Source organism: Nicrophorus vespilloides, unplaced genomic scaffold, assembly GCF_001412225.1.
Source record: "Nicrophorus vespilloides isolate i.1.1-1 unplaced genomic scaffold, Nicve_v1.0, whole genome shotgun sequence".
In the NCBI taxonomy this organism is placed as follows: Eukaryota; Metazoa; Arthropoda; class Insecta; order Coleoptera; family Silphidae; genus Nicrophorus; species Nicrophorus vespilloides.
The window spans coordinates 140202-167428 of NW_017097677.1; the positions used below are offsets into that span (position 1 = coordinate 140202).

Here is a 27227-nt window from a genome sequence, read left to right on the forward strand (position 1 = left end):
AAAAGTAGAATATTAAAATAATTGCTATAAACCTAAAAGATTTTTAAAGATTATTACACTTCTAGTTATTTCTATCAATCACACAAAATACCACAGTGCATAATTTTAAACAATGCAATAATATTGATTAAAATAAGAGACCAATGAAAAATATCCGCCGCACCACAAACACATAAACGTACCATAAAACCGCAGATATTAAATGTTAAAGAGGTCAACGGATACATTTTTAGTGGTTAAACAATTGGACTTTATAAAAAAATAAACTTGAAATAAAGAACAACTTAATCGAATAACTAAAACGACAATGGCAGTCTTTAATCTAAAGAGAATAATTATGTTTTGTTTATATTATCGCAATTCCCAAGTTTTCGCACAAACGTACTTCATATTCATACAAATGTACCATTTGACGTCAGTTCTCGGCACTGTGTTAGGAATTTCCGTATTCAGTTTTTAATCAAATTACACATTTAAATTTAATAAAAAATATATAATAACATAATCGTGATTATTAAATAAAATTAGGTTTAATTTTTTTTATCGATTAATTTTTCGTATGATGATTGTAGCGAAATTAATTGCTGAAAGAACAGTTAAAAATAAATAAGTCAACAATCAAAGATCGAATATCATTGTGACCTTAGAAGGGTAATAAAAAAAAAGTATTAGAAACAAGATTTAACAGCATTTTAATTATTATTTACATGTACATGTTGCTTGTTATTTCAGTCTATATTGGTATAATCAAACTATGCTTGTAGTTTCAACTATTTCAAAAGTTGAATATAATTATTATTATAAAATTAAAATATTACTATTTTTAAATATATATATAAATATAATTATATATATCAGTGGATATAAAATATAATATCCGAATATAATATACATGATATCAATATTGTAAATAACATAACGAAACAATAATTATTTTGAATGAAATATTAAACAGAAACTCAAATTGTACTAAAAACGAAAAAAAAAAACAATAATAACATCTTTGTTTTAGCACCTTAAGGATAAAGGGAGAGTATCAAAGATTACATTATTTTAAATTTGCACAAAGATAATTATTGTTTTTCGAAATCGTCCCCAATGGTTAGATGGAATTGGTGGCGTGGGGAATCGTAATAATTAGACTAGATGTTTGAATTGTTACGAAATCGATAAAATTTTAGAGATAATTTTTAAACCACGTGCTGCGTTTAAGAAAGAACACCATCTTTCGATTGCATCCAATAGGTGTGCTTTCATCTTCACTCACAAAATTATTAATTACTATTATATGTACAAGCTGTTATCCAAATGACTTATAAAAATCCCTTAATTTTTGTTACTTCTTTTCAATTAATATAAAATATACATTTATAGTGACTCAAGCTGCACTCAATATACAAAATAATATCTCTTTCTCTCGAAAAATTTCCTGGCGGATAGATCAAAGAGTCTCTCATTTGGAGAAACGAACATTTTTTTATCACAGGGATGAGTTTAAACCTAATCTACAACTAGATGATTGGCTAAGTATACTAAATTTGGCGAATATTTGGCACTGCTGGGATTCATTTACTACATATCTACTACTTAACTTGGCACAAGAAACTAAAAGACAACACATATTAACCGATTGAGAAAAATATCGTTGGCAGTGTGTGTGTGAGCATCACCAAGGGTTGCGCCAAACTTAACCAAATTTACATTTATTTGCAAAAATTTAAATTATCTCTCTGAGTGTAATCCGCCAGGAAATTTGTCATGAATATAAAAGTTATTAATAATCCGACTTGTTGCGTTACTTAACTAGGGCCCTCAGCCATTTCTTGGTCATGTTTAGAGGTGGCCATAGATTCGGTCGACCTGCTGGGCGACGGACTGTCTATCATTCGGCACTGGAAATTAGGGGAATCTGCACTGGAGATGCTTTCCGGAGTTCCGATGGAACTCAATGAACCAGGTACTGGACTGGAAGTAGTCAAGAGTCCTACTCTATCCGAATTAGTATAACTGGGCACACGTTTCGTTCGTGGACTCAAATGGTATTCGGACTTGTCCTCATCCAATTTGCGTTTTACCCCCAATGGGCTCGGACGCAGCACAGGGCTGGCTGATCTACGTACGTAAGTGCGAGCAGTTCGTGTTGGGCTTTGAAAACTTTGTACAGGCGAACTACAAAATGAAGAACTTTAAGTTAAAGTGAAGACGTCACTTTGCGTTATGGTAGTACATACTTTAATCGAGTAGGCGATGGCGAATTGTATCCCATATTATAAGGTGGTAGATTGACGTGAAGCGGTGCCATTTTATTAGGTTTCGGCGATTCAGTGACAAGACGCAGATCCTCCCAAGACTGGGATATTTGCATAGTATGATGGATTTCACGTTCGTGCGCTAATTCCCGTGAATTACTTAAATCTGCAAACTCTTCCTGTCTCAATTGATTTATCCTAGGGGCTAGACGAACGTTTGAACCCTACAAAAAATTAAATAAATAACTATAGAAACGTGATTAGGAATATACTTACAAGTGAACCTGTTAGAGGACTACAACTAGCACTAAATCTTCTAGTCCTTGGGGGATTTTGTGCACCAAAGAAATTAAAACTACCAGATTCCCTGGAAAAGAAATATATAATATAAAATATAGTATATAAAATATAGTATAATAATAACACAACCTAGTCTTTACTCAGTCTTCAACAATAATTTTTATGATAAAGAAGAGATAATATGTTAAAATTTGATAGTGGATTGATTAAAGCTTTTTTTTATAATCATTTCATAACAAAAATATATGGTAAATAGAAAAATGATGAAAATCTTCATAGAATTTCTAATACACAGATGATAAAATTATTTATATGAATTATATACATAGCAATCTGATTTAGCTAAAAAAAAATATGGCTAAAAATCATCCACATGAAATTTCATTATAATTTAATTTTGAGAATATACTAACAACACAAAAAGTAATCTACATATGTATAATGATCAGAATTGCAAATCAAATTAATTGGTTGTTGGATGCAAAAAAAAACTTGCAAGTCAAATATGTTGTATCTAATTGTACATTGTAAGTAACATATTTTACATATAGTAACTATAAGTAGTTGAATGTACGATTTCAAGTTTCATTATAGTTGTTGTTAATCGAAAAGGAAATTTTAAGTAGATGTTATAGTATGTTTTAATAATACTATCATTATAATTAAGGAAGTAGAGAATCTAAATTTAAAAAAGCAAAGTTAAAAATAATGGAGATTCTCTTGGTTACAGGCAGATTTGATGATGATAGAACAGAAAAATTTGGCAATTTGTTAGGTTGCAAGTATTGTCTGTCTGCTTTCTGTCTGGATTTGAATGCTTGATCTCTTTACATAATAAGAATTAGGTCTAGTTGTCAAGCAGACTGTGTAAGTGCTGCTAATAGCAATACCTGGTGGAGGTGGTTGCTGGGGGCGAGGTTGTCATCCCGGTATTGTTTTCGTTAATCATGGGGGCACTTGAGCACCTCTTCAGAGTCCCCGATGGGGAATCAACGTCCATATCTGTGCCCTGGCTCGAAGACATGAATATTTCTACCCCGGTACATTGACACAAACACTATCTTGTCACGGAGCCGCGGAAAATGAAACGCGCTTCGCACCAGTACCAAACTCTCTACGGTCACTGCTTCAGGTCCAGCCACTGGCTCTGAAAGAACTCTCCACTCCTATCAAAGTACCCGCTGCTCGTGAAGATGCTTTATTTCCGCGATAGTTGGTGCAGCTTGACAGAATTCGACTCGCAGAACGCGCATGTCCTTCTGGTGTCGTTACCAATCGTTCCTTTCTGGTGCTTTCAGACTACGGGTTTTATTTTATATAAACGCTTCGCGTAGCACCTGCTGCTTTAACAAACACCAAGCAAAAAAGTGTAAAAGAAAACACGAAACGCCCCACCATACCTTAAACCCGCTTCACACCACACAGCAACACCACCAACCAATCAGAATCAACGTCCACGCTGGTTCAACATTTCAATACCACAACACGGAAAAAATGATATACCAACTAAATCTGCCAAACTATCTACAAAAATACCGAGCATTCCTATATTTTATATATTTTCAGCATCACAATACCGAAACGTAACTTGAGATGTTTCGAAAGCAATAAACTCATTTCTTGCTAAAATAGTAACAATAAAAATAAACAACTCCGATTAAGTTTCATTCTAAAACGAATTGTTATCAACTGAAACGAATCTTGTATTCAGTATACAATTTAGCTGTGTGATATCACATTTTAGGTGGGGATAATAACTTTAATTTGACTTGTCAGATTTAAATATACTCTATTCTGCAAATACTGCAAATAAGTAATTGTTTTCAAATACAACTGATACCAAAACGCTCGTTGTAAAATTAAGGAAAACATTCCGTCATTAATATTTAACATGCAAACCGCATTCCATCAGATTTAACCTTTTATTTAACAATAGGTTAAACGAAAATAATCAATTTTTCTTATGTACAAATTATTGTTATGATGCTACTACAAACTAATAATGGTTCATACGTGACGATTCAGAAAGCAAATAAAACAATTTGTGAATACGAATATCTTTTTTAGATGATTAAACAATATTAAAATGATTAATGGAAATACCAGGTATTAATTAACAGTAAATATTAATTTATTTCAATTACTCATTTAACATACTATAAATAAAACCCATGGCTTTCACTATTTAATAACTATATTTGAGTAATTTTATATTAAAAATATTATTATGTAATATACGATAATGTGTTCCATTTTGCGAGTCATATTTCTTACAATTTATTTTGCTTGTTAAACGACGTTCCACTGTAGTTTCATTTTATTTTAGTTTAATGATTCAATGATATACAAATCTAACAGAACAAACAAAATGGTTATATTTATTTTGTATGAAATATTTATTAAGTATGTTTATCGTTATATAATGGAACCTCGCTTAACGAGCAACATTTCGCATAACGAGTGACGATGAGAAGAGAAGTCCCGGATTGCGAGCACTCTAGATCATTTTTAAAACTTGTGTACACATTATGTGTATTTTTGAATATATTAATCATATTCGATTTTCTTTGTCATCTTTGTTTAAAGCTTTGTATACTTTGCAAATATAATTTGTGTTTGCTGTTAATGCAACCATTATAATAACAATATATAAACACTTCTTTATATAAACAAATATTAAAAGTATAAAGAGACTTCCACCAAGTCCCCGAATTGATACAAGTAATGTAAACAAATATAAACTCACTTCACCGTGTGTGAATTGGAAAACAGTTCCTAATGTTAGTGTTCATTCTAGTTGCATCTTAGTGTTATTTATGATCACAAAATTTCCAAACTAATGTTCAGACATGTGATTTGTGTTTTTTTTTTGTGCAAAATTTAATAACACTTGCATGTCTCCGAATAAAAAGCGAAAGAATAAAAAGAACCATAGATATTAAAAGCAAAATCATTAAAAATCGAGACCAAGTTATATGTTTTTTTCCGGCAAGGTAATTATCATAATTTACATTAGTTTATATGGGAAAACGTGTTTCACCAGACGAGTAAAAATCCGAAAATTTTGAAACGGATTAAAGCGAGGTTCCACTTTATTTGTATGAATAAAGATATTTTGATTGAAGTCCTTTTTTACAATTAGTTCTCCTTAACTAAGATCAGAAATCTGTTATATGTTGATACGAATACATAAAACCTGAACGATTGATAAATATTTTTAAATCGAGCAAATAAGAGTTTTATAAAATCAAAGATAATTACACAATTTTATTCTGACTATTCTAAGAAAGTTATAATGATAATAAAAGTAATTTGGTATATTTGTTATTACATTTATGATTTTTTAATATATGTGCAAATATTAACACATTATAATATTATGAATCAACTAGCAATTTAATAGTCAATGGTATTATTAGACTATAATAATACTTTATAATGATTCACACAGCAAATAATGCGAAAATTACAATTGAAACTTATTTAAAGAGTTTACCGATTTGTGTAAACCAAACACAATTAAAATATATTATTATATAATGCTTTTTAAATTGTTCTAAATAATAAAACGAAAAGAGAAACTAAAAAAGTGTACTTATTATTACAGCAGAAATTTATATATAAAAAATGTAAAATATGATTATGTTAATAATTTAGAGTCCTAAATAGCGCTGAAAGTGCATTAATATTGAGTTCATTGTTTATAGAATAAAAGTAATCATAAAAGATTACTATGAAAAAATCATCAGTGTATTAACATTATGCAACTGATATTTTGTATTGATTGTATTATTTACTTTACCTTATATATCCTTGATTGAGTTTTAAATTCAATTTTTATCGATAAAATATTAATGTAATATTTGAAGTTTGATTTTATCAATGCCTTTTTTGTGACGGAATTATTTCACAAATATTATTTTTTTGCAAAAATAGATAGTTTTAATTTAGCATAGGTTTAGTAAGGTTCCGATAAAACACAGGTTTTACTCTAAACCAGTGATTCGCCCACTTTGGGAATGGCCACAGGTGCATTTGAGGGACATGAATATGCTATTAAAATTTTAAAAAAATCCAGGAGGCGCTGAGTAACATAGTTCGGATTTTGATCCGATCTGCAGTCAGATATCATAAATTTAAATAGCATTACTGAAGTCTAGCATTTTAAAGTCTATGCAGAGAAAAAACGAACTAAATTAATATAAGCAGTTTCTAAGTACAGGTGCGTTTAATTATTTTAAAACTAGGATAGTTAGATGAATAAAATAATTTGAAATAGAATTTTTAAAAAAACATTCACTTTAATCTCACATAATAAATTACATAAGAATACCATATAAAATTGTTCACTTCCGGGCCAACCAGAAGATCAAAATAGTAAAAAAAAATTTAAAAAAAATCACTTTTATAAATATATAATATATATTCGATCTGATAAAAACATCTCTTTACCCAATAAAATTTCTCCGATATATCTCTCATCTCACTTCTTGATTTTCCAGTCGTCTTTTCCTGTCATAGTTCCTATAATATACATATCTCCTCGACAATTTCTCAAGAAGCAAAAAAAACACACAGAACCAACAATTGATACATGCATGGACATGTACACATATATATCTGTAGTAGTTTAAATTTATGTACATATTTTAATATAAACTGACACAACGCAAGTATGAAGAAACGTAGCGGCAATAATCAACAATAATGAAAAGAGAAACATAAACAATACAAACTTACAATAAAAGATCTTCTCAAGAGAACAGTAAGCACCAGACAATTTTTTGGTCTCTCTCCAATCCATTTCGAACCAACAGATATTATATATTCATTATTTTTCACAGCAAAGCTTAAAACATTAGCATAAATAAATAATTTATATCTTATATTTTTGTATATATATATATAAATCAATCGGCAACATATTATATATATATTACATGTATTAAGTTTTCCACACATTGAATAAAGCGTAAATACATTTTATACTTGGGTGCGATTTTTGTCTTTTACACAGATATGCTAGATTTTTTTTAATATATATATATTTTTCCTCAAATTGCACATTGATTTAATATCAAAGAGAAAATAAAATTAAAAAAATATATAAATGGAACGTATATCAATAAAATCTACTTAGAAGTTATAGTATAAGGAGAATATGGTGTTTGCGTCACGTTTTTCTAGGTGGCGGGGGCGGCGCCACGCAATGACTGGACGCCAAATTAACCACAGACAATTTAGGCTCTTTTACGGGAATGTTTTCATACAGTTTGGATCTGGGAAGGTCATCTGGTGGCCTATAATATAATATTAATATTGTACTTCAACAGAATATATTATGATATGATTACCTGGGAAGCAACATTTCGCGGCTTATCTTCTTGCCATCGCGCACATTTGAAGGAGTCGTGGGAGGTGGCGAAAATGGCAAACTGATAGACGATCGGTTAGTTGTCAATGACAACGAACTGCCAATACCGCTGAGACTATTGGTCAACGTGTTTAAATCACTGCTATATCTTATGTTCGTATACTCCCTACCCATCTGCATGCATTTCTAAAAAAAAACATAAAATACATATTTAAATTTGAATATTATATGCAACTTGAAGCTTCCTTACTTGATCAGCCTTAATTCTTTCAGTGGTTGTTTCAATGTGGTGTTTTACAGCCAAATATACGAACTTGTATTGTGCCTCGGTTTGAACCATTCCGGATCTTTGCGAGCGCACCATCTGCACCGTGCGCTGTATATCGATTTCACAATCGAGATTGTGCTTCTTCAATTGGTCCAGAATCATATCAATAACAATGAACGTTCCCGTGCGACCTATGCCTGCTGAACAGTGGACGAGGACGGCTCCTGGAGCGCTGTTATCTGGTAATTCCTGGCCCAAAGCCTCCTGTCGTTTGTTTACGTCTTGCAGGAAATTAAGCACCACTCCTGGATCGGACGGGACACCGTGGTCCGGCCAAGCCTAAAAAACCAACATTCGTTTAAGTAACAACGCATAATTATAGACAAACGGATATATTTACCTGAAAGTGGTAGTGAAACACTTTCCTCTCAGTTGCGCAATCCTCCATAGTCACTAGGAACTCTCTGAGTGTGTAGTGTACATTGGAGTTTTCTATTAAATTCTTTACTTTGATTTGTCCATACTCTTTTGAATCACCTTCCTCTGGCCAATATCTGGCACATTTGTTCTATAAAAAAAAATGTTCTTTAGCCTCATCGAAATACATTGTGACCCACACTACCCATATCAATCGAATACAATTAGTATAATTTAAATTTTTAACATCTACAAGATTGGAGTTTTATCGATCATAAACTTGCAAAATTAAATGAATTATTCATATTATTGATATAAATACAATTATGAAAAAATATATTGAATTCATAAGCTTAACCAAATGCGATTTAAGGCTGGTCAATATTTAGACTAGCCTCATGACTACATTCCATTGGCTTGTAATGATTATACAACAAAGTTTTTATTAAGCTATGATTCATGCTTGTAATTCACTTAACAGACTTATGCGGTATAACGCGTTTAAGACGTTAGTTAACTTGAGAAATAAGTACTAAATAGTATATTTAATTCAAGAAAAAACTAAATTAACAGAACTATTTTTCCAGTAATTTTGTATGATATAGTATATAAAAATAAAAATGTTCTTGTATATATGTAAAAACAAATATTAACTATGTAACTCAATTTATACCCAAACAAGTAATTAATTAATAACAAACACATATTGATTATAAAAGACTAATTATGTTGCAGATAAGATTAGATGTCAATTAGACATTTTTAATAATAAATCTATAGAAAAGTATTGTTATTGTTTTTATTAATTTTAATATAGAATAATAAAGATTTTAATATTATAATGTAATCAGTGTTTATGAATTCTTACCTTTCCTCTCTCTGTCTCTTTGGTTGTCATAACAATAACACGACAGTTTTCCTGCCACACCATTTCCCAAAAATCGGGAATTGTAGATGGTAAACAGCCTGGAATAGCGTGAAAATAGCAAATGAAAAGGCATATTTTTTAATAAATAATTGAATGCAATGTACCTTGTGTAGCTATGTAAACTTTATTATTGGGATCACTGTAGTCGCTAAAACCTAAATTATCGTCAGCCTTCCAACGTATGTAGTTGGCATTTATGTAATCAGCACCGGGCACTTCTGGATCGATGTTCTTCAATTTTACTCGAGTCTCATCAACTGAAATAACAGCATTATAATTAAGAATAAATAAATATTATCTCAAATTAAAAACTTACATGGTAATATGTTTTTGTATCTATTTTTGTTTTTGTTTTCCGGTTTGATTCCCTCGTTCCTCGAATACTGCTTTTCTTGTTCTTGATGCTGCAAAGATTCAAACTCTTCCCAAAATCCGCCCATTTTACCAGTAGTTTCATATCTCTCCTCCTTAAAAAAATAAATGATACATTTTAAATTCTGCAATTAATAAAATAGCAATTCAGAATTAACGCACCTGCAATTGTTTGACTCGATTGTGTATACCGCTAGCGTTGATTCGTGTGGCATTGAAGGGTTGCTTCAAATGCACGACCGTTCCAGTTGTCTCAACCATTGGATTTCTCTTGTAGTGCTCGATAAGCTCCGCTAAACTATCGAATTTTTCGCCACCGCCAACATCGTATCGGTTATCCTAAACAAACGAGACGATCTTTTTCAATTTTCTATTAATTCGTATAGAGCACTGGTCAATTACCTGTGTACATCTTATCATAACGTGTGTCACTTTGTCATCGGTTCTGACGGAAAGAACAAAATCGCCCGGTTTCGATTGACTCTCGCGTACTAGAAAACTACCATTCTTGCCACGCTCCAGAATTAATTTCTCCGCTTCTTTTCCGGACAGGTGACCGTGGAACCACCTAAAATAACAAAAAATAATCACAATGTTAATTCGTTCTTAATTCGATATAAGATCAAGGGCAGGGTAAAAAGACTTTCACTGCTTTCGGCATTGTTCACCTCTCCATAGTTTCCTGCATATATCGACTTAAACATTGACATTTCAAATGTATCTTTAATACTAAAGATTTGGTACGATACATAACTACGACACAATTCGGTTAAGACTAAATGTCCGTAGGTAGAAAAATCTGCCATTGCGAGGTTCCGCAATTAGAGCGTCCAAAATTGTACATAAGCCCCGTTTTTTCATTGAAACCAATTAAAACATAAAACTCATTAAGAATTTAATTAGAGAGCGTATTTACTCTTTTCTCCAGGAACACGGCAATGAAAACAAAAACAGAAATGAAAATTCGAAAAGCGTCTTACCTGGCGCTCTCTCTTATTCGTTACGCAACAAGAAATGCATATGAAACTGTACTGAAACGAGTAATAAAATCTGCAATGTGTGGATATGCAGATTATGTAAATGGTAAGGCGAAGGCGTGCAACTCAAAACTACAAGAACAGCAAAGTTTTATTCCGACGCGTGTACGTTCGAAGTCTCGAATTTCCAACTGCACGCAAATCCAAAACGAAAAGCTAATGGATTTCGGTGAAATTTTCCATTAATTATTTGCGCTGCAAATTGCAGTCGAGTCAACAGCCGCGATTCGATCTCAATTGAGACTAATCCATTTCCGTAAACATTTTTGTAGGTCAAGTGGCGTTTATTTGCTTGGCATGTGGGTGCTTGATGTGCCAAATTACAGCCCACACCAGTCCACATCGACTTGCATCACTCTTTTTTTATATTAATAATCCTAGAAACCTATATTTTCAATAATTTGATATTTTTTAATAAATATTCATATATAACAATAGTATCACTTGCTATCTTGAAGTTAAATCACTGTACTGATTAAACAACTTTACCTAATTATTCATTATAAATGATTAATGTAGATATGAGGAAATATCTACATTTTATCAGATAATAAATACATAAATTTCAATATATTCAGCTAAGTTGGCTGGAAAAAAACAAAATAAAAACAATTTTATTTTAATATATTTAATTTTCATCCTTTTGTAATTTCTCTACATAATTTCCTTTCAAAACATTTCTCAAAATCGGCTTTTTTTTGGAGCTTTTCAACTTTTAATTAATGATTTGTTCATTGGAACTGAAGACTTTTTACTTCATTTTTTTTTAATTTTCGGAATTTAACTATTTCAATAATTAATATCATTATTTCTATTATCTATCTAATTTGACCATAATACTAAGATCTAGAATCTAGAATATTATTTGCTTCAATGCTTCAAATTTCAATTTTTCATTCCTTCTACCTAGTGGTGGCTACTGATAATAGGGCGCAAGGGGGCCTAAAACCACATATGTATGTCAATTTTTGGCCCTAATAAACAAACTGCCCATGTTTGTACCATATATAAAAATAAATTGCCGCCCTTGAATATACTTATGTAATTACAGTATTCATATCGGATGTCTGCATTAACGCATCGTCAGCAAATTTTTCTTTTAAGTCGCAATTATATTTTATTCCATCTGCAATTACAATGCAATTATACATCCGGTTAGCTTTTTCAAGTATGAATGATTACTAAAAATTATATCGTAGTAAAGAATTTGATAGTGAATGCATACTGGAATTGTTTACCGCAAATGCGGAACAATCAGGTCGGCTCGTTCGTCTTTTGTTTTGGTCGAACAATACGTCGGACTTGAATGCACATGCATTCGCATCGCGCAGGATAATAAACAATCATCAAGTTCAGATGGTCAATCGAAAATAATGTCAGGGTGGGAATTAATAAACGAACGAACGAACGTACTTGAACAGAATGAGCGCCTTTCGTAGTTCTTGGAATGCCGTTGAAATAATTATTTGCGCGGCTGGAACTGCTAGGATGGAGGCATCCACTGGCAAAGGGTTTCTAGTCATCCTAGCAATTTTGCACCTCGGGAGGATTGCGCTCACCGGTAGGACTAAAGCAGCTCGAAATGTGCAAGATGTCGGATGGTAATCACACACTGAATACAACTTATTTGTTTTGTTTTGTTTATAAGTAACTCACTTTCTACAACTCACTGGAAATGCACGCACAACTTGTGTTTGTTACGGGAGAGAAATGAGGAGCCGCCGATTCTGATATGGTTTCTCTTCGGTGTCACCGAGCAATGTGTGTTGTAGTAAAAATGCTATTCAGCAAATACACCCACGTCTGGGGTATGGCGGAGTATACACCTCATTAATATGGCAAGAAGTAGGATGTGTAAGCGTGTGAGTGAGTATATGTCTGTATGTGGATATGCAACGCTTGACAAGGCGGTATTTGCGACTGAATTCCTAAGAACTTGCTTAAATCATGGCTTTTTCGCGGAAAAATAAAGCACCTTTTTGTCCTATTCAGATTTTCGCTTCGATTTCCATATATGCATCCTTATATTACGCATTATTCTAGAAAAACTAGTCGAATCGTACAGATTCAAATTAATAAGAATTATTTTTAAAATACTAGAAGTTTATATAACTTTATTTTTAGATATATTTGGACTGCTTTTTAAGTTCTATAAAATACATTAGCAACATTACAAAATTAAAAAAAGACTCAATACAATAATAAAAATAAACTAAAATTCAACTGCTGCAAATGGCTATTGACTATAGGTTTTTCTGCCAAATACATTGTTATTACTAATAATAGCATTGATTTATAGATAATCAAATTTAAATTTAAAAAAATTGGTCGTTTCGACCAAAAAAAACTTATGTTTATTGTTTAAGCGCAAAAACGCTGTAAAAAGTGGCAGCACAGCATGGAGATGATCAGTAATAATTATTAGTATTAGACAGTAGTAATATAGTGTAAGCGATGTAGTAAATAAACGCCATCTTTGAAACCCCAACAACTTTCTTCCATTCACCCGCGCAACTTGGTCATTCATTCAAAACATTTATTATTTACAAACAAAATGTGCTAAAGAAAAAATAACTGGTTTTTAATTTCAACTGTGGAGATATATCAATGATTCAATGGGTCACACATCGAAAGTAATTAAACGGTTTGAAATTAATAATTAAATACAACATTACACACAGCTTGTGTAACGTGTTAATATGTCATTATTGCCTTTTACACGTAGCAGAAGTCATCGTCAATTAAAAAGCACATACGGACATCCGGATATTTCTATATGGTATCAATATTTTAATAATTCAGCACCAAATTTGTCCTCAATTCTTTCATGTCACTTTCAATATTAATTGATATATAGAAAAAGAAGCGCCGTACATGACCAACAACGCCTATGATTAACCCTGGATATTACCAGACCTTTATTTCCCGAGGCAACAACAGGTTACCATTTTTTTGCAGAGCCACAAAACTTAATTAAACAAATGTAAATTTAAATATACCAAAACTTATGCACTTAAGTAAATATTCATTGGCCCTTTAATTAAACCCAAGAGTTATTTTTAGTAAATTCAAATTGAAGACAATGGATATGGTCAATTTTAATAATTCAAAAATTATGTTTGTGGTAAATTATATAAGAATATGATTATAATTACTAACAAACTTACAAAGCTGTAAATTATCACGATAGTAGATCAAGTTGAAAGCTCACATAAAAATACGGTATTGCGATTGCTATTAAACAATTTATTTCATGTAATTCAGATCGCACCAAGAATGCATTTCTTATGTTAGAAAACAATAGCTATATAAACTAAGTACAGTACGATACATTATTCATAAATTGGTATCACAATTAAAACTGAAGTATTACAAATTTCATAATTCTGTTCGATTGACGCATTGATTTACTTTTTTATTCGATTTTATTTAATAACGTCATAAAAGTTTTAGCTAAACCTGAAGGTCATAGGAATACTAGATGCAAACGTTTCAAAATATTACTTCAATTTAGTTTTATAATATATTTCAAGATATTAAAAAAAATCCAAATAGAAACAATAACAAATACTAAATATTATATCTAAATTTTAAATAATCCTATTTATTGTTAATCTATGGAGTGGTTTGAAATTGTTTGTTCCATGTATTGCATGCCGATATAATTTTAATAACTTCTCAATGATTCACGAAAGATTGTTTGTTCCATTGGATTTGATGTTTCCAAAATTGGAAAAGTTAGACTTGAGTTGACGTGCTGCTGTAGCAATGCGGTCTCAACAGCTGTTCAAGTGAATACCTTAAGTGTAATTATTAATGTTTTGAAAAACATGTTGTTTCATTTCAATTGCAAATAGATGAAGTCGCAATTGGAGAAATATTGAGAACATCTCTTTGTTTACAAAAAAAATATAAAAAAGAGGTCGCGCTTCAACAAATTTTGCGCACCACTGACCTACCACAATGCATTTACTTTTATAAAAATATTATTGTATTTGAAAAAGAAAACGACATAATAAATGCAATAAGACTTTAACAAATGAAAAAAATATTAGTTTATTACTGGATACAAATCCTTCTGTCTACGTGTCCTTGCTTTTTGCATAATTCATGTATATTATGATATTTATTGGTTAATATACAAACAACAATAATTATACAAACAAAAATTAAATATATAAAAAAACTAAAGGAGCGAAAATCCTATTCCAAACATTTATTTAAACAAAATATTCGTAGAAAGTGAAGCGAGCAACCCCAAATTATGCGGAACTCCAAATCAAAACATTGGTCTATCTAGCTATATAGAAAGTGAATACATAAAAACTCGTAATAGTCCAAAGAAGACAACATGAATATAATAATTTTAAGAAATAAAATATCTAAAAGAAAAGTATTATAATTTGTTGTTGTCATCACAATGAAACAATTGCAGATTATAAATCATTTTGTGTACAATTTTTTTAAATTTATTTTGCTCAATTAAAATTATTTTGAAATTTTCAAACCGTACTTTAGTGAATCCGTCCGTATCTTGCTAGGTATTGCTGTACAGTTACAAAAAATAAATATGTACAGTAAAACCTTTTTTTGTGCGATTTCTTTCATGCGGTTCCTATATTCGAAATTTTCATAAATTCTTACATATATCAAATAACTTTGTATAATACATTACAGAAACTTTTTTTTATGAGGTGGGTAGGGACCGCATAAAAAAATCGTATTTAGAATGATTTACGAAATGATTACGTCAATGATTTACGAAATACATGATAAAGTGAAATTTTCAAATTGCACATATATAATTCACTGCTAATCATGTTAATCCAAAATGCTCATCTTCTTATGATGAATTGGTTCAAAATCGATTAACAGAATCGTTTAAGCAGGCCAATGCTGTTGGATTTCATATACCGCATAAAAAAAACGCACAAAAAAAACGCATATAAAAGAACCGCTCAAAAAACAGGTTCTACTGTATAAAAAATGTGTTAAATTTATTTAATTTAGTTTGTTTTCAAATTTTCAAACCGGATTGATCTTTTATGCGAAGTATTGTTGTAATTGATAATATCAATCAATCAATTTCTAACATTAATATTATATGATTTTTTTATCAGTATCAATCGCAACATAATTTATGAAATGATTAAAATAATTTAAGTAATAAATTTATAAAATAAAATAGTTGCATTTGTTCAGCAATGTTACTTTCTTGTGAAAAGAGTACAATATAAAAGATAATTTAAAAAAAAAACTTGAATAACTCATCTTCGGTGGGAAATGTACACTTAATTACATACACATGTTACGAACAGATGCCGAGATTTTCCGCACAGATAATTACAAGATTTATGTTAAGTTTATTTAGAATTTAAAAAAAAAAACATGTAATGGACATAAACAAGTCAAAATCAATTTAACGGCGATTCCAAACCAAGCGGTAACGATGTGTTTATTACATTTTGCAAATATTAATTACCGGCATCTTCTTGATATCGCATCATTAGCTACGCTCAATATACTTTATTTATGAGTTTCCAGAAAATTGTTATTTTTAGAAAGAGACAAATGAAAGATTGATGTTAGTTTAGTGTTAAAGAAACACAGATGAAAAATATATGCAATACAGACATGGGCTTTTCTCAACAGACTTTGATTAAATAAAACAAAGGAAAAATTGAACACGAAACTGAATGCTATTAAACATCTATCCAATTTAATAATATTTATAATATATCTACAATTATTTACTTGCATTAATATTAATACATTATACAGTGAAACCTCACTTAACGAGTTTAATCTGTTCCAAAATTTCCGGATTTTTACTCGTATCGTGAAATACTCGCATAGTGAAACATATTTAACATATTAAACACATAATATATGTACACAAGTTTTAAAAATTATGTAGCAGGCGCGCAATCCGGGACTTCTCTTCTCATTGTCACATATTAAAAGTGAAACTATAAAAATAATAGAAGAAATATCATCATTTATGATTATGAATCATCTGTAAAAACGATTTAAAAAAAAATAGTATTGATATGAATAAATGCAACTTGTATTAATATCAATATATACAATTCATCTGAAAAAACTAAAATAATAATTCTTATATATCACGCAAAACAATAAGCCCACTTATAACGTATGAACAACATATGCCAACTGTTCCATTTGGAATTTTGAAAAATAATAAAATTAGATTTTCTGAGGGTCAAAGCAAAAACGCACGTAGTAAAGGCGAATTGAAATTCTACAAACAAATTCACGATTTACTGGAACCGCAGCGATCGCAATACGTTTTACTCTCACATATTTTAATATTACCAAAGTTCCGGTAATAAAACATAGACGTATTTTTTTTTTTGGGAAAATAATGAATCGTATTCTCTGTTTGTCATCATTATCCATGCATACATACAAATATGTACATTCAAGTTCGATATCGAGGCCAATTGCGATGTACGAATGACACGAAAATTCTTAAACACACGAGAATGTTCTTTTTATATATATAAAAAAATACTTTCCTCCAAGTTTAAAATCTTTTTATGCAGGAAGCATATGCAAATTTGTTTGTTTACTTAGCGATAATTAGCATTTTAAGTTTATAGCAGTGGTTTTATTGGACATCAAGTTTTGCGTTTCAATCTTTTGCTTGCAACGATGTTAAATAACAATATTTCGTCTTGCTTGTATATTGTAATAGCTTTAGAGTTTTTTTTATTATTATTATTTTGGTAGTAAGGTCAATAATGCAAATTGAACTGGTTTCAATTAGAGGTCAGAGCTACGCGCAGCAAAGTTTATGATTTAAAAAAGCATGTGAATTGAAATAGGATCACAGGAATGTTGTACACATATAGTGAATTAAATTAAAAAATAATTGTTGTAATATTGCGTTTGTTTGGCTTACTGTTTTTGTTCCCAAGACTTCGTCCAGCTCACGCGACGCAGAATCGTCTTGAAATATCCCATTGCAATTTAATTGGATCGAATTAATCCTTGGATATACAAATTTTGTCCATTTGTTGCACACACTTTTCCCGCAGGAAAGTCCCCTTTCCGAACGCGACGTCCAACTGTAGATGGATCTCTATGTGTGCTCAAGCGAACGAAAAACAACAACACGCCTGATACAATACTAAATTGTCTTCAATTTGTAATTCCAATCGTTGAGCTAATGCATTATTAATTAATAACCACTTAAATCTCTTTCAATTATCTTCTCGTGCTGCAAGGCAAATAGGAAGGAATACACCTCGAAGCGCTGCGCAACAATGTGTTCAGCTAAGTTACGATACATTAGACACTGGCACTGGCCGCGACGATTCTAATTTGCACAAATACGGAGGTGCTCGAGAAATCAATAAACAAACTGGGGAAAAATGGTGTTTTGCGTTGTAAACCGAACTTGAGAGGTAAATTCTCAAAACTTTGATTCATCAGAATTCGATTGCGTCTCTGGTGATGTACGTGATATTTGCTTGTATCGCTACAAAATTAAAACAAATTGTGCCAAACTGGGAATAACAACCGACATCTTTCGGCGGGGACTTTTGTCTTGGTTACCATCTCTCTCCCATTCTTCGTTTCTATATATTTTTTTGTGTCTTTCAAATAACGTAAACTTGGAACATCTTTTTGCGTAACGCGAATAAATTGTTTAATAGGATTCCACACATTAAAGCATGTTCGTCAATTGTGTGAGAATCAAGGAATAAATACATTACAAACAACACAGAAATTGTATACACGAATTCATTTGGAAACATATTTGTACACGGCGATACGAAACCGAGTTTCAGTTCACCCTGACATTCCTAAATGTTTTTTATAACGTTTCGTGCATATTTCGATGAATTATTCTGTTTCATATAATTATAACCAAACAGTCAAATTAATAATATTTTTAGAATTTGATAACTTCTTAAATATAAAATGAATACATTCCGTCAGCAACAACAATTCAGCAAAGCAAACGTTGCTTAACGGAAGCTATCAATCCTCAACTAAAGGATTTCATTGTTCCATGATCCAATTTCCGTTAACTACTTTGATTACTTTTTACTGGTATCCAAAATTAGTAATAAATGTCTAACATCTCCTATTGTTTACAGCTAACATCAATCATTAAGAAGATTGAAATGTTTACTAATTAACTAACCAAAAACTAGGTTAGGTAATGTTCATACAAATATTATATAAGTAAGTCATATTTTAAATATCAGTAAGAATACAGATCTTTTACTATAAGTAAACTAACATTCAACTTATTGCCAGAAATGTTGGCAAATTGTGAATAAATAATAAAAGTTATATAAAAAAAAATAAGTAAACAGGTATTTTTCGACAATCTTCTTGCCTTCAACGGAAACTTCAATGATTTAACATTGAATACATATTTTTATTTTTCAATTGTACATATCAATAAATGAAAAAGTGAAATAGTGAAAAAAATGTCTCTTAGAAAAACATAATCAACCTTCTATTTAATATCTCCTTTCACCTCGATAACAATAATATTAATGTTAAATAAATGTGAACAATAAATTTTATAACATTTTTTTAAAAATTAATTTTACACTGGAAAATACTATTATTTTTAGTATTCTGATATTATTGTATTTATAACACTAAATGAATTTATATCATCTGTAATTGGTAGTTGTTATTCACTTTCAAAAATACTTCCCAGTTTTAACAAATGGCCGTCAACAAAGCAACTAATTAAACTTACGTCTGAATTGTATTTTTTTATATATAGTTATTGCATGATAAGAAAAATGTTTTGAGTTTGACAGGCGATATATTTTCACGTGCAAAGGTTCTTCCCCTTCTTATCAAATGATTATTAACAAAGCAACTAATTAAACTCATATCTACATTGTTATTTTTTAGTCTTCAATTAAAGTTAAAGTTTATATATTTATTTTTTCAGTTTAGAAGCACATGAAACACATACGATTCTGCCCTGCCGCATTATCTAACTTTCAAAAGTAATAATTATTATGTATAAATAATGTATCCCATGTAAGATGAATATAATACGAGTTATAACTTTATTGAGAATATAAACAAAAGAAAACATACATTAATCTATAATGTTCATCAGGGCCTCCAAAGGTGGCAAATATTTAATATGCGCAGCCCTCATCTCCACAAGAAAACAATACTATTACATATTAATGCGCCCCCACGATTTATGTGGCAATCGCCCCTTCAAACTCCTCTTGCTGCGGCGCTGATCATGATAAAATATGCGATAATTTTCACTTTTAAAACAACATACATATTTCAATGGTAAATGCGTATTTTATAATAAATAATATGTTGAAATATTACGTATTTATCATATGATTACAAATATTTAAGTTGCGTATATTCACAAATCAACAATGTATCTATTTCGTACGTTGTTTTCTGCAAGTTGATAATATAGAAACTAAATTAGACAAAATTTTGCAACTTTAAATTTAAAATAGCGTTAATTATTAATACATCTATAATTGCCTAAAAAATAAAATTGAAGATCTTACGGCACATGCACATTGTTATAATTTCTTATTATTGTTTGTAAAACTTCTTAACACATACATAAATGTCCACAGAACGACGAGAATAAGAAAAAAAATTATTTGTTGAAATATATTGTTTAAATACTAAATAATGCAAATTTAATTATACTTTGTTTGTCTTTTCTATAAGATTTAATATTTACATTTTCTATATGACAAGAAACGTAATACGACGAGAAAAGCAATAATAATAATAACAATATTATAATTAGCAAATACAAATACATTACTAATCTTAAGTTTAATGTAAAACTCCCATTATACTGAGAATTCCTCGAATAATAATACTTGTTTTTTAATTGACAGATATTTTCAAAAATTATATTATTTTGTCAATTATTGTCTTCTATTTTTCAAACATATAGAATTACTGTAAGGCTATCCATATAACTATATACAAGGTTGTTTTTAAGTAAATTGACATAATTAAAATTGCTTAGAGCAGCGGTTTCCAAACTTTATGATACAACGCCTCCCCGAAAAATACATTTTTTTTCCGCGCCTCCCCGAAAAAAAAATTATTTCCACGCCTCCCTTACCTTTTATTGTTTTAATAGATTAAATAATATAGACACGTTTTATTTATTTAAAGATATTATGGTATAAAAATTAATTTATTAAAAACTTTTGGCGCCTCCCCTTTTTGGCAAGAGTCCGCGCCTCCCAGTTTGGAAACCGTTGGCTTAGAGCATTTGCTTTTTTAATTTGATGTACAATTTCTCAAAGATAACATTATCACTTCACTTTTCCTCAAATATATATACAATGATATTTCCTTCTCCAAATATTATCAATTTTCCGAGAATTTGGAACCTGGCTTATCTACCGAGACGAGAAAATCGAATGAAACGAAACAGATTAACTTTCCTTATGATTTAAAACATAAAGAGGTCGAATGATACACGTACATGATTTAAAAAAATATATCTGGCAAGACTTATGACACTGTTATTACAACTTTTAGTTAGGTGATGAGTACAGTCTTATATATATAACATATTGCAAAAATTCTATAACTTTCCCTTTGCATTTTTTAATATTGTAAGTGCTATTTTGAAGAAAGAAATTATTTCTTAAATACATTTTTACATTAACAATGTGTGTTTCATCCAATAATAGTCAATCCTTCAGTATAATAATAGTAACATTTCGCATACTTTTGCATCCATTATATTTTATTCATATTTAATTCAATGTTTCCAATGGCGTGTGTTATTTAAAATTATGAGAATCTACCGGAATTTTGTTCCCAATGAGAGAGAAAAAAATACAGTTTTTCATTAGGAATGGTAATTGTGCAATGCATTTAACTCATTATCTAAAAAGGGTCGAGCGTGGAACACATTTCGGAATATAAACAATTTCGATTGTCCTTTATGAATGTTGTTGCATTTACAAACGAACTTTCGTTTCAAAATTGGCTTGGTTCACGGCCCAACCAATGACTAGTGATCTCTGTTAAAGGTTCCGCAATTTCCGGAGAATGAATCAACGAAATTCAACCGCAGACGTTCCTTGAGAGCAGCATGAATCACATGTGCATATTTATGGGCTTTTTTCATCCGGTTATGCGGCCAAGATCATAAGCTTTTCATGATATTGCAGTTTAAAAAAATGTGAATCGACCAATAAATCAGTGCCTCGCGCCTCTGCGCTCGTTGGTGTGCTGACATAATAAATAATAACATGTAAACAGAAGACAAATACATACAAAGTGTTGTGACGTGCGTGTGTGACCTTCGGGACTACCGACGAAATAATTAAGATGCATTATAAATGGGAGCGACGAATGTTGAATACAAATGGAATTTAAAAAATTGCCGTCGGTTTTTCTAGTTCTCCATGTATGTGCCTGAAGGCACGTTCCCTGCGTTTCTTAAGTGACACGGGACGGGATCATCGGACATTCCATTTTTATCACCTCCATTAAACCCGTGTAATTTCATTAGATTTGAATAATTTATATCACGAATTTCTTATATCCTTTTCAGTTCATTTAACATCAAATACATTAATCTACCTCCCAATTAACTAAATATTCAACGATAATTGTTGCGGCATTATAATTTTACCACGATTTACAACAAAAGATTGTTGTTATATCCGAGGTTTTTCCAAAATTTTCAACATTTGAATTCGTCTAATTATGTGGATAAAATGCTATATTACATCAATTAGTGAAGCAATTTAATTTCCCATTGTTCCAGCGCATTATATTTGCTCGACGCTGGAACACAATGTAGCAATAAAAAAACAAATTATGTAGGTGACAGAATAAATTAGCGAGTATCGAATTTCCATAAACCGTTTGTGGATCGCCGACATATCATAATGGTCACAATTTGAACAGAGTGATATTTTATTCCGGTCGTAAATTTCCAATGTCGCGCTCGAAGGTACGAAATTATATTGCAACAGGAAATTAAACTCCTACAAGGCTTATAGCAACCACTGCTCCACAAATTTGAATATATCCCATTATATTTACATGATTTTTAGATATGTAAAGATAATTAGAGCACTGTAAGTTCACACTTTGGGCCGTGAGATTTTGAGAAAAAAGCTCGACCGACACCCACATCCAACAATACAATACCGTTATTGAAAACATACATTATCAATACCATATGTGTCCTTGAGCTACAGACCTAACAGGAAACCCAGCCTACACCTACTTAATCAACAAAGGAACAATAGAACCAATAAACTTTTCCCAATTAATTATATAATTACAAAATATTTCTTATGCAGTTCAGTGCTATTATCTGCACCAAATTCAATTTCATTAATAAATAAATTACCAACTCACCTCTCTGTTGTTGGATCAGCACAATTTAGTGGATACTTTAATTCAATTATTTCTCCATTTTTCTCTTTCAGTTGGCCCTGGTTTTCCATATAAAACTGCACTAAATCTGATAAGGTTGCAAACTTCTCTCCACCATACAAATCATAGAAATCACCAGAATTCTGAATTTTTATGTGTGTCACTTCACCATTCCTCCTAAAAGAACATACATAATTAGTTCATCATTGGTTAACTGGATGTGATTCCAACTGATCATTACCTCACTGAGAGGGTAAAGTTTCCTGGATTGGTGGAACTGGGTCGAGCTAAGAAACTGTAGTCCTTTCCCCTTTGAAGTAAAATCGTTTCAGCTTCTAGGCCACTTATGGTTGGCCAGAACCATCTGCAAGAAACAATGTTATCATTGACCATATAAACAAATGAATTTAAATTTATTTTGTTTGTGGATATTTTTGTTTGAATATGTGCATAGCACACTGACCGATTTTGCCAAACGAGCACTGTACCTTCGTGAAGTCATATTTATTTTATGTAACTATTGTATGTATCAATGAACTAATGTAACTCGTTAAATTACTATTGCAATGATTTATTAAATGTACATGAAACAACTGGATCCGCGGGCGCCATTTTGTTTCGCGCATGAACCCAACTAAATATCCCGACGTTGCCGATCGTCCAATATCAAACCATAGAAAAATTTGCTATAATAACTTTTATTAATTATCATCGCATGCAATGCATGAAAAATATTTGTAATTCTAAAATATTTCAAAAAACTATGCGCATTACACAAATATTGTTGCATGTATATTTGGTTGCTTACAATGAAATTAAAGGTTCTTTTAGTTTCTTTACAAAATAAAAAGATAATTTAGGAAATTTAAAATATTATTTATACACAGGTTCAAAGAAGGATATAAAATGAGCAATTTTATTATTTTTTTACATTTATTCTATTCTAATCTTTTCTTTACACTTTACAATACAATTGGTTTTTAAACATAATCTACATTTTCAAATTTGCTGCAGTGTCAATCAGTACATCTGAACTGCCTTCGGCCAACAGTTGAAGTTTATCTAAACGTTCCTTCTCTTTGATTTGGGGCCTAAGCACAGTAAAGTATCGGTACCACCTCATTCCCATTTCAGTCATACCATAAATTGTAATTCCCAAGCAAGTTAACACAAACCCTTTGTGCAACCTTTCCATCAAAACACTGTTTTTTGCAACCTTCTTCATTTTATTTTAAAAGTGAAGTGAACTTTCGGTATTTCTTTAAGTATCAAACATCTATTTCTGACATATAATTTTTGTAGGTTAACTGATTAATAACTTCAAGTCAGTGAACTGACATAAAAAATATTTTTATCCCCAAAAAGAAGATTCAAAATGTAATAATTTATAATTATGTTAAATTTCATAATAATCAATAACCCAGCTCTTATTAGTTAAAAAAATAATTGCTTTTCTTTGTTTTTTTTTATCGACTCATTCACTTAGATTCTTTAGTTTTTTTTTGATTGGTTGTAACAATGGAAATTGTGTCAAAGACAGTCTTAGTCAGTCTCAGTGCTATCAATTGATATATATCTATTTATGTTCATATTTAAGGCTTGTTGTGTTTGTGCCAGTTTGTGCTCAATTGTGATTGATTCTTTATATTGTAATTGTTGAAGTTATTAACAAGCACAGCAAACAGCAACAATTTGGATGTACAAAGATTATTAGTAAAGTAATGAATATATGTACATATTTACATTTTTGAAATGTTTGCAGCTATAACAATCAATATATAATTAAAGGATTTCCTAGCTATTGAAGTTACATATATTAAAAAAAATGGATTCAAATGGAAGTAAACAGGTTTCAAAGTATTCTACATGGATACAAGAGTGCAAAAATCCAATAAACCATTATTCATACAACAAAATGTCACAGAGTGCACGTAAATCATCAGTGAGTTTATATTCAACATATTTTTATCTTTGAAATGTATTATTTGGTGATTTTTTCAGTTGTTTAAACAAACTATGATGAGTTCAAATTTATCATATAAGGAAGCTGAGTTAAGCTTTCAAAATCCATTTCCAATATTACTAGCATCTAGAGAGATCTTAGACCAAGATCCTTTCACAGTGCTCCCTGACCAGAAGTCAAAATATCAGTATAGATTATCAATTAAATATGAAGGTGATAAATACCCTGATGGATATCTATATACCAATAATCTAGCAATTAAATTACCTTCATACATGTTTGAAAAAACTGTAGCAATAGATCCTGATGAGTATATGTTGAATTCATATGACCATTATTTTAGTGGTGGTTTTCTGAGCAGATTTGAAGTGGGTGACACATCTTATTTAATAAGGCCAATTTTAGACAATACATTATGTATGTATTAAATCATAATACATTGTATTTTAATAATATATAATTCATTTTATTTTTTTAGGGATTACTAATCTAGGTGGCCAAAAAGAAGAGTATGAGATTGTAAAAAATGGTGAACAGATTTATAACACTAAAGTTTATAACTTTGGGGATATTAATTATTTTTGTATGAGACAAAAAAAAGATGTGTCTGTAGAACAACTTTCAATTATTGAGGGATCACTTAACACAATTCCAGTATGGAAAAGTACTTCAGAAATACCTTATATAGATATAAAAATGAGCTCTGATTGCCATGTTGGTACACTATGTGTTAATCATGAGTTTAAAATGTATGATGTACAGAAAAACGAGATCATTGTCAAACACAAAATTGAAGAAGCGAGTGAAAAGAAGTATGATTTATCACAATTCGATTTTTTGAGTACTTCTGAAGTATTATTGATGGGTGCAAATGTCGTGGAACTGTTTGATATGAGAAGCAAAAATTCTAAAGTCATAAATAATGAACAGGAGGAGGAGGCAGCGCAAGCTTGTAATACAAATTGTCTTGTGACGATGTGCACAAGGGATACAAATTATGCTTTTGTGGCTACCAAACATGATGTTATAAAAATTGATCTTCGTGAAATGAAGTTAATTAAGAAATGGACACACTTTTTGAGAAACCATCCAATACTAATGATATATGGATATATTGGTGAGGAAGATTATGTGTGCGTGTCAGATGGTACAAAGAACATATTTTTATTTATGGATACTGTCGATAATTACGTACCGTTCCAAGTGCCTAGTATAATGCATACATATGAACAATATTACATGAAAGTTAGGCCGGTACATGGATACGTTATAGAGGATAGATTAGATTTGAGTATTACAGGAATGGATTTTAGAATTAAAGATAATGGTATATTTATGTGAAATTGTATATATATATATATACTTTAATATTTTAAATGGTTACAGATATAACGATTTATACAAGCAATTCTGCTGGTGATGTATATTGTAATCAATCCAACAAATGTGAGGATTATAATATAGAAAATAGCAACGAGCGTTTTGGTAACTGGATTGATTCTATCCCAGTGGAGAGAAGAGTGCAGTATGTTAGCAATCTCGTGGACATTAGCGGCCATATAGATTCAATAAGAGCCCATGAAGAAGCAACCAAGTCTTTAGAGGACTACGATTGCGAGAGTGATCTACAAGGATTTATGGAATCAGTTAACCCGGCCGCATACACCATGTCAGAGGTCTGGGCCAATTATCAAAACAACGTGCTGAAAAACAAGAAACCATCTCAAATCGTTTATAACGATTTGGATATCCTTTAATCATTAAGCTAATTAATCTGAATTATAAGTAACTTTAAGAATAAAATTAAATAAATAAAATACGTATAAATGTTTATTTCATATTAAATATTACATATTAGAATAAATCTTAAAATTTACACATTCATTCATCAAGCACACAGGGAAG

General features: G+C 30.7%; 4 protein-coding genes across 7 annotated transcripts; 1 reads left to right on the forward strand and 3 right to left on the reverse strand.

Annotated features, from left to right (window-relative positions):
- Positions 1–952: 952 nt before the first annotated feature.
- LOC108560674 (protein FAM122A) lies at positions 953–4052 on the reverse strand. 2 transcript variants are annotated; one of them, XM_017918320.1, is made up of 4 exons: positions 3440–4052; positions 2526–2616; positions 2232–2473; positions 953–2184 (listed from the first exon to the last, which is right to left on the reverse strand). In XM_017918320.1, the coding sequence occupies exons 1-4, from the start codon at positions 3571–3573 to the stop codon at positions 1800–1802; spliced, it is 852 nt and encodes a 283-aa protein (XP_017773809.1). In that variant the 5' UTR covers positions 3574–4052; the 3' UTR covers positions 953–1799. The 2 variants fall into 2 exon arrangements, with proteins under 2 accessions (XP_017773809.1, XP_017773810.1); XM_017918321.1 differs by having other exon boundaries at positions 955–2169; positions 3440–4039.
- A 2778-nt stretch (positions 4053–6830) lies between these two features.
- LOC108560697 (tyrosine-protein phosphatase non-receptor type 11) lies at positions 6831–23994 on the reverse strand. 3 transcript variants are annotated; one of them, XM_017918356.1, is made up of 12 exons: positions 23848–23994; positions 23601–23723; positions 23342–23536; positions 10311–10476; positions 10071–10247; positions 9853–10003; positions 9641–9793; positions 9477–9574; positions 8592–8759; positions 8174–8530; positions 7904–8109; positions 6831–7849 (listed from the first exon to the last, which is right to left on the reverse strand). In XM_017918356.1, the coding sequence occupies exons 1-12, from the start codon at positions 23859–23861 to the stop codon at positions 7723–7725; spliced, it is 1935 nt and encodes a 644-aa protein (XP_017773845.1). In that variant the 5' UTR covers positions 23862–23994; the 3' UTR covers positions 6831–7722. The 3 variants fall into 3 exon arrangements, with proteins under 3 accessions (XP_017773845.1, XP_017773847.1, XP_017773846.1); XM_017918358.1 differs by lacking the exons at positions 23342–23536; positions 23601–23723; positions 23848–23994 and adding an exon at positions 17871–18261; XM_017918357.1 differs by lacking the exons at positions 23342–23536; positions 23601–23723; positions 23848–23994 and adding an exon at positions 12359–12498.
- Positions 23995–24305: 311 nt separating this feature from the next.
- On the reverse strand, positions 24306–24683 carry LOC108560693. The gene has a single exon (XM_017918352.1). The coding sequence runs from the start codon at positions 24582–24584 to the stop codon at positions 24351–24353; it is 234 nt and encodes a 77-aa protein (XP_017773841.1). The 5' UTR covers positions 24585–24683; the 3' UTR covers positions 24306–24350.
- Positions 24684–24861: 178 nt separating this feature from the next.
- Positions 24862–27153, forward strand: LOC108560691. Its single transcript, XM_017918350.1, has 5 exons — positions 24862–25057; positions 25122–25301; positions 25361–25739; positions 25801–26649; positions 26709–27153. The coding sequence occupies exons 2-5, from the start codon at positions 25185–25187 to the stop codon at positions 27077–27079; spliced, it is 1716 nt and encodes a 571-aa protein (XP_017773839.1). The 5' UTR covers positions 24862–25057; positions 25122–25184; the 3' UTR covers positions 27080–27153.
- The last annotated feature ends 74 nt before the right edge of the window (positions 27154–27227 follow it).